Source organism: Hydra vulgaris, chromosome 01 (assembly GCF_038396675.1).
Source record: "Hydra vulgaris chromosome 01, alternate assembly HydraT2T_AEP".
In the NCBI taxonomy this organism is placed as follows: domain Eukaryota; kingdom Metazoa; phylum Cnidaria; class Hydrozoa; order Anthoathecata; family Hydridae; genus Hydra; species Hydra vulgaris.
In genome coordinates, this window is record NC_088920.1 from 55,835,334 (window position 1) to 55,846,907 (window position 11,574).

The 11,574-nt window shown below is 25.6% G+C and overlaps 1 protein-coding gene across 1 annotated transcript in view; it reads right to left on the minus strand.

Annotated features, from left to right (window-relative positions):
• LOC136075452 (uncharacterized) overlaps nucleotides 1–10,272 on the minus strand; it is a 42,106-nt gene extending 31,834 nt beyond the window's left edge. Inside the window, exons 1-3 of the mRNA XM_065788707.1 lie at nucleotides 10,196–10,272; nucleotides 1,369–1,734; nucleotides 825–1,106 (exon numbers count right to left, since the gene is read on the minus strand). Of these exons, the coding sequence (XP_065644779.1) occupies nucleotides 825–1,106; nucleotides 1,369–1,734; nucleotides 10,196–10,241 (694 nt within the window). The 5' untranslated portion in view covers nucleotides 10,242–10,272. The remainder of the gene's footprint in view (nucleotides 1–824; nucleotides 1,107–1,368; nucleotides 1,735–10,195) is intronic.
• Between the last annotated feature and the right edge of the window lie 1,302 nt (nucleotides 10,273–11,574).

Here is an 11,574-nt window from a genome sequence, read left to right on the forward strand (position 1 = left end):
ACAAACTTACTTAAGTGAAATTTAAGAATATTAATGCATGTATTTTCCAAATATATGTAACATTCGATATCGAAATACATTAGTTGAATAAATATACTTTAAAATATTTGCGCAGACTTTTTTTTGCTAAATGTCTTATAAGAATCCCAATAAAATATGATGTTTTTTAATTTTTCAAATCGAAATGTAGTAACAAACTTTATGAAAAAAAAAAATGTTCCAACCATGAGAACATATATAAATTATCAAAACAGTTAAACCTACTACTTTAACCTTAAAACTGAATGTAGGGCTTTTAGTTTCCTTACAAGAAGCCTGTAATGTCACCCTTTAATCTTATCTGTTGTCACAGAAGTACAAACAGAACAAATGATGTTTGGAAAACCAAAAAAAATAAAATAATAAATTACGTTCACAATTATGTTTAGAATTAACAGCTTTGAAAGTTTGATATATTGTATTGCTTCCATAAAATTAAGCAACACTCTTTTATATTAACAACTTTAAATAATCGTTTAATAAGGAAACAAAAGTTATTCAACTTATAGTATTTTAATATAATTTTATTTATGCACTTAAGTTTTATTTCAACACGATCCTCATAAAACAAAAACTAGTTAAATTATTTAATAAATGAAAAAGTTAATCAGTATTTAAATTAATTTTCATGCTTTGTTTAGTTAACAAATTTTAAAAACTTTATACATATTTTCGTATTAACTTAAACAAAAGAAAAAAACAATTAAGTTACAATGGAAATATTTAAATACTTTTTTTTTAGCAATGTCTTATTCAAGTATAAAGAATTACATTAAACAACTTACATTGAACAAGAACTGTTACACTTCTGCTACGTGCAACTCCATTTCCAAAAACATTCAGCAGTAAGACACTTCCACAGCTGTTGGCATAAAAAGCACTCAAATTGTAAAAATATTTATAGGTATTGTTAGAAAAGTCAAAGAAATTATAGGCATTAAATGCTTGGTCTCCATACACTATATTGCTACTAGGTTTTGGTCTACCATATATTGTTGATTCTACAAACAGTTCATTACCTTCGTTTACAAACAGCACTTCAGGAAAACTCAAAATTACTGGGTCAGCTAATAAATAACAATATCTCAAATAAAATAAAGAATTTTTTAACTTTAAACATTCAAAACTTAGACTTAAAATTTAAGTAAATTGTGAAGTTCGGATAAAAGCCTAATGTTTACTGTTTTGTTAACTTTTTTACACTGGAAACTTATTTTTACAACTGCCAGACAATGTGAACATCGATTTTATTGTATAATTTAATTAATTAATCATCATCATCATCAACATAAAATCATCATCATCAACATAAAAAAATTTGATACAAACCTTTTACATCAATAAATAAACTTTGGTAAACTTCACCATATGTTTTTTCGGTAGGTTTTCTATATTCAAGCACAATAGTTAAGTTCATAGAATCATTGGCTCGCAAATTAGTCAATTTTATTAGATAGCCAGCGCTTGATTGATAACTAGCTGAAATTCTATCACTAAAAATACTTTTGCCATTTGGCAATACTGCAAACCAATCTGCAGTTAAAGCACTAGCTAATGCTACATTTTGATTATTCACCCATTTTATAAAAGTTAATTCTTCACCTGGTAAAAATGTAACTTGAGTTGTTATAGTAACATTATCTCCTTCTTTTAAATCAGTCTTGCTAGCAAAAATACTCAAAGAAGCACTCTTCACTAAAATAAACAAAAATAAACAAAATTTATATTCAAAACCTTTTTTGAAAGAATTATTATTACACTTACTAAACTCAAATTAAATTTTTTTTTCTAATATCATTTTTATTGTTTTTACGACTGAAAAATAAAATGGTAAAACGTTTTCATAAAAGAAAAGAACTTATATAAACTGACAAGGACTCAAAGAAGATATGGATTTAAAAATCCCATTATGGAATTTAAACATGCAAAAATTCACCTTTCGAAATGCGTTTTATACGAAAAATTAAAAAATATAAATTTGGTAGTAAAAACTTGCGAAACGACTCATTTCAAAAGAATACAAAAGGAGCATATCGAAACGTGAATTTACGGAAAAAACTTAAAAAACATTTATTACACTGTTATATAAAACAAAAATAAAATGCTGTTGTTATATGTTTATTATTATATGTAGAATGTCGTTGAATGAATGATTTAAAAAAAAATCATTAAACCATTAACAAAAGTTTACTATGGTGAAAACTTCAGTTTTTCTTTAGTTTCCGAATGAGTACATTGTTAAACTTCCTTCAAATATATATATATATATATATATATATATATATATATATATATATATATATATATATATATATTTATATATATATATATATATATTTATATATATATATATATATATATATATATATTTATTTATATATATATATATATATATATATTTATATATATATATATATATATATATATATATATATATATATATATATATATATATATATATATATATATATAATATATATATATATTTGAAGGAAGTTTAACAATGTACTCATTCGGAAACTAAAGAAAAACTGCAGTTTTCACCATAGTAAACTTTTGTTAATGGTTTAATGATTTTTTTTTTCTGAGGAAGAATAATGTTTTTAACCTTCAAAAAAAAAATTATTAAACCATTTACAAAAGTTTATTACGGGGAAAAATGCAGTTTTTCTTTAATTTCCGAAAGAGTATATTGTTAGACTTCCTTCATATATAAATATAAATATATATATATATATATATATATTTATATATATATATATATATATATATATATATATATATATATATATATATATGTATATATATATATATGTATATATATATGTATATATATACATATATATATGCATATATATATATATACATATATATATATATATACAAAGCCCTAACCACCGGGGGAACCAGGGGGTCTAGGCCCCCAATAATTTTTTTAAAATATTCCTTTTATAAGAAACCTATTGTAAAATATATAGAATGGCTTTATTTCTATAGCATTTATATTCTTGCGATAAACTTAAAATCTGCGAAAACCTTTTATTTTCTAAATACTGAATTTTATTGCAAAAAATGAAGTATTTATTGTAATACACGTGAGGTTTTTACACATCACAATTCGATTGTCAAATCGAATAGTGTTATTATCAACATTTTTTCGAATTATTATCAGCATTCTATTATTAAAACTAATTTAAAAAGGCTTGTTTTACTTATTATAAGTTATTATTTTTAAATTTTTTTTTCATCATAACTCCTTCCGCCTCTTTTTTTTTAATCAAAGAAACCCCAGGCCCCCCCCCCCCCCTCAATATCAAAATTGTGGTTACGGCTCTGATATATATATTATAATAATTATTTCATAGTTATAAATGGTACTCTTAATTCACAATATATACATATGCATTGATTAATTACGATGCCGAAATGGAAAGAAAGTGATGTATGGGACTATATTACAATTAAAGTAAATGACAATAAATAAATGTGTGGATTGCTAGGCTGCAGGCTCATTTTTCAGGTCCAGTCGTCACCCTAAAATTCAAAAGTCATATAACCTGCATGAAAAACCTCAATTCACTGCTCTCGCATCCGTATTCAAAAATCCATGCCTACGTCTGAAGAGGCAAAAACCAACACAAAAAGGTATTTTTCAACACTCAGGTTTCCTGAAATATTACGCCTTGATTAGAAATGTCACAAATAGTGATTTTGCTGAATACCGAATACCAAAAATTCGGCTCCTGGACATTTGGCGACACTTTGTTATTTTGATGGTTCCGACCTGCTTCATTAAAGTGCATATGTTAACTACGTTGCGGGCGTTTTTATTTCACTTATGACTAGGTGGTGTCACAGCACGAGTGTTACATCAAATTGTTTTAACTATAGTTATATATAAATCATACTTTTTAAACAATTCAAAAAAAATTACAAAAATAATCAGCTGTAGATAGATATAGCAAAAAAATTCCAAATGTATTTAAAATGATATTTTCACAACAACCTGAACTTAAAGATTGATTTAACTTTAATGCTTGTTCTACTATTGTCCACAATATTGAAATTCTTTCAAATTAAGTTACTGTTTTTGTATCTCTGATTTAGACTTGCAAATTGCTTCAAATCAAGTTGCTGTTTTTGTATCTCTGATTTAAACTTGCAAATTGCTTCAAATTAAGTTACTGTTTTTGTATCTGATTTAAACTTGCAAATTATTTCAAATTGAGTTACTGATTTTGTATCTCTGATTTAAACTTGCAAATTATTTCAAATTAAGTTACTGTTTTTGTATCTCTGATTTAAACTTGCAAATTGCTAATGATGATTTTTCGTGCTCTGTTACCCCAACTTCTATTTTATACATCCCTTTTGGAAATGGTTCTGAAAATTTTTTTCTTGAAACGCTAGTTAATGAAAAGAATCTCCTAGTTTCCAAAAAACTTTGGATAAAAAACTACCTTTAATATCTGGTGGTTTGACCTATCAAATAAAAAATGCAAACAGAGAATTAATCATCTTAAATTGCAAAATAGACAAATTATTAGAAGATGTAATGAATATAAAAGAAAATATCAAGCGATTTTGTTAAAATAAAAATGTCAGAAATGTCAACAAAACAAATGTTACAAAAGATTGTTGGATTAACCAATTGTTGCAAATAAAATTAAGATTGGAAAAAGAAATTAATTTGACTAGAGAAAAAATGTAATTGACGTTTTTAAAGGAGGTAGGTATAATGATGAAATTCGCTCTGTATAATACGACAAAAGGCAAGCGAAGAAAATGAGTTTTTGATAACAGAAGTTGGAAAGAATGTTGGTTTAATTTGTGTAAAGACAATTTGAAACAAATTTTAGGTACTGAAAATAAAATTGTAATGAAGTCATAAAGACAAACTAAATTTCGAAAAAAATTATTACAGCAAAAATTTCCAAAAAAGCAGTTACAGATAAGGAAAATGAAAAAGGTGAAAATTACAAAAAATTTGGTATAGAGACATTTAAAACCAACCTGCTATCAGTTTTTAAATCTTTAAAAGACGCTCCAGAACAATGAGCAAATACAATAAAATGTTCAGTTATTAGACAGAACTATGACAGACTAGATATGTTGTTAACATTAAAACAAAAGGTCTGATTAAAAGGTGATGCTAGGTTATTACCTTTCTGTAACAACATTAAGCAAGTCAGTTCTAAAACAAGGTGATTATAATCCATATGTTTCTTATGTCATCCGCAAATAAAACTATCTTTGAGCTTTTCAGGATGATCATTAGTTTTGGTTAGAAAATAACCCATCACTAAATGACACTTGTGTGAATTAGGAGCGTTTAGTGCCACATTATCTGTGTTTTTTATGATCGTGTTATTGTTGTGATGTTTTGTGTTGAATTTGGCTTACCTTCTCAATGGTGTCTATTGTTAAAAATAATTATTAGGTTGAGTAACCAAACGTTACTGAAACTTGCTTCTTCTAATCATTTACTAAAAGCCAAGAAATAAGTTTTAGAATAAAAATATTTTTTAACAATATTTTCATTTATCTTACGCATTTTTTAAGGTTTGCATAAACAATCTCAAAGAGTAAGTTATTGTGTATCTGTGTTTCTTAAAATAATTTTTTTACATTATTAGAGTTTCTGTTATTATATCCGTCTAATGCTGTTGTATGTACTCCGAATTTTAGAAAGTTCATTTGCTGTAAGTTATTTTCATTAAAAATTAAATTTTAACATTATTGAAGAATTTTCCGTCTGTTAAATAGGTCATTCTGAATAATTTTAACAGATTTCAATAGGTTTACGCAGTAATTTACTGATTGTCGATAAATTTAGCAATAACTATAAAATGTATTATTTATTTTTTTTTTTATATTTTCACGACTACATATTAGTTACAACTTTTTCACATCGTAATATAGGCAAAATATACTTCCGTTACAAAATAATATATTTAATCAAATACTGCTAAAATACATTTAACAGAAAAAATATCACTTAGTTAAAAAAGAAAAAACAATTTAAAAAATTAATTTAGGAAGCATTAGTTGAATATATTATGAAGGACTTGTTAAGATAGATTATATTGTTACAGGGAACTCGTAGAAGACTGAATAAATCTTATCATTGAGAACCTTGGGGTATTACGTAAGATACACATAAACATTGTGATTCTTATGCACAAATACTTTAAATATTGTGATAAAATTTTGTTTTGTTTTTTTCTAGTTGTATTATGATTTGTGTGTGAGTATTTTTTTTATTTTTTAATTTTTTTTTAATGTTTTTTAGATATATGTATATATATATATATATATATATATATATATATATATATATATATATATATATATATATAAATCCGACTTTTCTCATGTTGTATTTAAATTAAAGTTAAATTTAGTTCAAACTTTGATTTATCATGTGAATTAGAACAATTTTATGTAATTATCTATATTAAAAACAAGATTTTAAAGTTTTGACTTTAAAGAAAATATATTGTCAGAAAGAGTAATTAAGGTGTATTTTGGAATTAATTTGTTATATAAATAGGGGCCGCGATAAGAAATTGATTATTTGGATTCCATGATTCGTTTATGCATATTTGCATGGTGTAATTATAAATAACCTCAAATTTATTTTCCTAAACAAAGTGAATAAGGTAAAATCCTCAGTTTGTAAAATAGAGGATTCTGGTCAATCCCGTTTAAAAAAAAAGTTTAATTATTAAAGAAAATTTCAAATCAAATGAAATAACGGTTCAAAAATATTTTTCGTTTTTACCATAAATATAGCAAATTTGCCATATTTATGGTAAAAACTCAATAACTTTAGATCCGCCTAACTTCGAACGCCAAATGACCCCTCATTTTTTAAGTCAAGTCAAGCTCTATATAATGATGTCATTTATATATGATTATTTAAATTATAAAAAAATTGTCTGGAATGGCAAACGACCATATATGTATGTTAGATACATGATAATCTGTTGAGCATTTATGTGTTTATTTATGTATAAAAGCAAATATACAAGTACTTCGGTTCATAAATGACTCGGTGAAAAGAAGAACAGTACTAGTCCATTTTTTGTTATTTGCACCTTTTTTTAATAATTTCATTAAACTTAGGTCGATCTCTCTATGTACTACAAAAATAGTACTAGTCCATCTTTCTTTTAATATTTTTTGCCATAAAGTAGATTTGAACTAGTCAAGAAACAATACTCAAACATCTATCTAATACTCAAATATCTAATACTCAAATATCTAATACTCATCTATCTAATACTCAAATACTCATCTATCTAATACTCAAACATCTAATACTCAAATATCTCGAAATGAAAGAATTGGACTAATACTGTTCTTCTTTTCATCGGTTCAAATAAACAAGTACATGAATATATACATACATATATATATATATATATATATATATATATATATATATATATATATATATATATATATATATATATATATATATATATATATATATATATATATATATATATATATATATGTATGTATATATATATATAAAAGTTCATCAAACTAAAGGACAGGAGCATGAGGTTAAAAGTAATGTCATAACCCTAATATATATATATATATATATATATATATATATATATATATATATATATATATATATATATATATATATATATATTTATATATATATATATATATATATATATATATATATATATATATATATATATATATATATTAGGGTTATGACATTACTTTTAACCTCATGCTCCTGTCCTTTAGTTTGATGAACTTTTACATAAAAAGCATGAAATAAACTATTATTTGCATATCTTATGAAAAAAGTTCACCCCGCCATTGAAAAATTGATTTTGACATAAGTACTACTATGTTTTCAAATGTATTTAAAATGTCATCGTCATGTAATACAATAAGTTTTCAATCCAAAACTGACTCAGACCGTTAATTTTGCTCTTGCTCTTGCTTGTTGCATAGAAGGAATAGAAGGTGCAAGTTATCTTTATTTTTGCATGACGAATACATTTCCTTTATTAATTTGATTGCGCGCTCTGCGCATTGATTACGTCTGGGGATCTGTAGTATGGATGGCTCTCCATATTGAAAGTTGCATATGACTTTCCATATGCAACTTTTCAATCATTTCTTTTTTCAGCTTAATTATCTCTTTGATTGTTGACTTGTAAATAGATGATTGACATGAAGTTGGGATGTCAATGTCTTCACGAGCCAATTGCTTGAATATTTTAGCAGCTTTGTTTGTTGATACTCGTGTGTAGGTTACTTAGTTGACTGCAATTTTGCTTTTATAATGTTTTCTGCTTGGTGAAGGAGTCTCATCTTCTTCTTTATTGTTTTCATATTCAATGTCGTCAGCCTCAGAGTCAGAATCATTAAAACCAGGATAATTTGATGATGAGTTGAATGATTTATTAGAAATTTTTAATCTTTTAGAGGGATGCATTGTTTCTTTATTGGCGGCTTGGCCTGTAGAGTATCCCACTGTTCCTTTGCTTTCCACTTGGAAATGGTACAATTGTTTGTGCTCGGAAGATAACTATCCACGTTTGTCCTCAGAAGATGTTCTATCCACTTTAGTAACATCAAAACTTTCATCAAGGGGTTCGCTTGACATATTCATCATAACATTTCAGTATTTTATTAAGTTATGCTCGAATAACTTGATCAGATACATGAGGAAAATTTAGTTTATTTTTCCACAATTTGGTGACTTCTTTGAAAATTTCCGCTATTCGCTCCTTTCTTCCTTTGATTTTTGGTTCAAGGAAATGGTAGCGTCCAAATATATGTATTTGAAGAGGCATTCTGCACTTTTCTTCCAGTGAATATTCTTCCAAAGGGACATTTTTCTTCTTTTATGAGAGTCTTCAAATTTTACCTGATAATTGGTCCAGACATTCAGAAGAACAAGGCTTCTGAATGCTACTATTGCTAGGCTTGTATGTTGCTATGTATTGCTTCTGTAATAACTATAAAATTAGATAAGCAGCTGTATATACACAGTCTAAATTGTTCTAGAATATTCTAAATTGGTCCAGAATGTTCTAAATTGTTCCAGAATGTTCTAAATTCGTCTAAAATAAACTGGAATTTTCCAAAATGTTCTAAAGTTCTAAACACTTCTAATCTATACAAGTTTTAAATGGTTTTCAGCAAAGCCACACGTATTAGTAGTAGCAGTAACAAGATTAAATAAATGACGATTCGTAATTTTAATTGCGAGGTGACCTTTTTTTACAACATAGAGGAATTGAATGTTTTCAATGTTTTCTAACAAAAGTTCATCGATTTATGATACAGGAAATTTTTTTTTTTAAAAAAAGTCAAAAAGTCATAACCCATAAAAGAAATCATGGGAACGTTTCAAAGTGCCTGACAGTTATTAAAATCAAGCAGATTAATTAAAATCAAGCAGATTAATTTAAAAAAAGCAGAATTAGGTCATAATGAATATAAATTTATTTTTAAACTTATATTTACTTTTTAAATTTGGTTTTGATTTTCTTTTTGTTAAGAAAAGTTTTGTTAATGTATACAAAATAATTAAAATAAAAAAAAGTTTTAAGTTTTTATTAAGGTGTAGGTCGTGTGTGTTGTTGTATTTATTTTATTGTTTTGTTGCTTTTATTGCTTGTATTTAAAATATAACTATAACCAATTTTGATTGGTGGAAACCTAACAGTTCTTAAAAGATTCAGCAGTCTTCAGGGGACACACATTGAAATGATACATCAATACATATGCTCAGCAATCACATCAATACATATGCTCAACAAAAACGTCACGTCACGACCGTCTCAGGAGAACATTGGTAGTTTTTCTCAATTGGAGAATATTTTTTCATCCATAGCGTACTTTCTCAGTATAGCTCACGTTTTGGTGGTGTTATAATGTATGTTTGGAGGGTTGTCCTGAATGTATTTGTCCTAACATCAATCCTTAAATGACTTGCGTTCAAAAGTGTTTTTAGTTACTTGGTATCATTGTTGAGTATGGCTAAAATTCAACGTATCAAGGAAATTTCAAAGCATAGCTTGCGTGTGTGTATATATATGTATATAATAATTGTTTTTATGATTAGATATAATTTTTTTTTTCATAAAATCAACAGTTGTTTACTTACCTGAAGCAAACAATGAGAGAGATATTGCAAGATGAAAAAATCTCATGCTTGTTTTAAGCTAATATATATATATACATATATATATATATATATATATATATATATATATATATATATATATATATATATATATATATATATATATATATATATATATATATATATATATATATATATATATATATATATATATATATATATATATATATATATATATATATATATATATATATAAATACTACACACATATACAAACATACAAAAATATATATAGATATAAAAAAATAAAGATATTAATTTAATTTTGAAATATATTACATAAGCTATGTATGTGGATAGTTTTTTAATTAGCTTAGAGATGCAATAAATAAAATATTAATTTGTTAGAGATTATTTACATTTTCCGATCTAAAACACACATATAGACCGGAACTTCTACTAAACAAATCGTAACAAAATAAACTTTTTACTACTTGTCTGATGATTGTACTAACACATAAAACTCTATAATACAGTATTTTATTATGATTATTAGCATTTGGCTAATTCCTGGTACTGCGAGAAACAGTAACTAATATGGTATCTAAAACCTATATATGAATATATATATATAAGTTTATAATAATAAAGTCTATAAAACAGTAACTAATTTACTTTTAATTATAATTTGTATATAATATAATAAGTAAAAACATAGTTTTAATTATGATTTATACATAATATAAAGTTTTTTTTTTAACACATTGCTAATTCTATTATGCTTGCAGATCAATTAGTTTTAGGCTCTGTACAAACTATTTATAAAACAAAACCCATTTAAAAATTTTTTTTGTAATTTGATATTTGAGGATTTTGTTTGAGATAAGTAAACCTTTGTAAAATCAATGTTTAATTTGGATTATGCAAAAGTAATTAGAGTTATGTTTACAAACATTGACTTGTGCATGACAGTGATAGATTCGGGAATTTTTGGTGGTGGTTGTGGAGGAGGGGGAGGGGGGATGTTAAAATTTTTTTACATTTTGTATCATATTTAAAAAAAATTTTTGTATTTTGTATTACATTTAAAAATAGTCCTCCTTACCAAATCTGAAAGTCCTTTAGGACTTTCATATTTGGTAGGGGGAAGGGGTGCTTAACCCGATCCCCCTTGATCCGTCACTGGTACATGAATGTATATTTCATAATATTACTACCATTTTCAAATCTCTAAAACTTTTTTATAATATGAGAGACATTAATGAAAATAAATAAAGCTAAATTAGCAAACTAAGTGTAAAGAAAACAATATAGTGTAAATTTCAAAAACTACTGTTAATGCGGTTGCGGTGTGGTGGTAGAGCGCTCGCTTTATAAGCGAGAGGTTACGAGTTCGATTC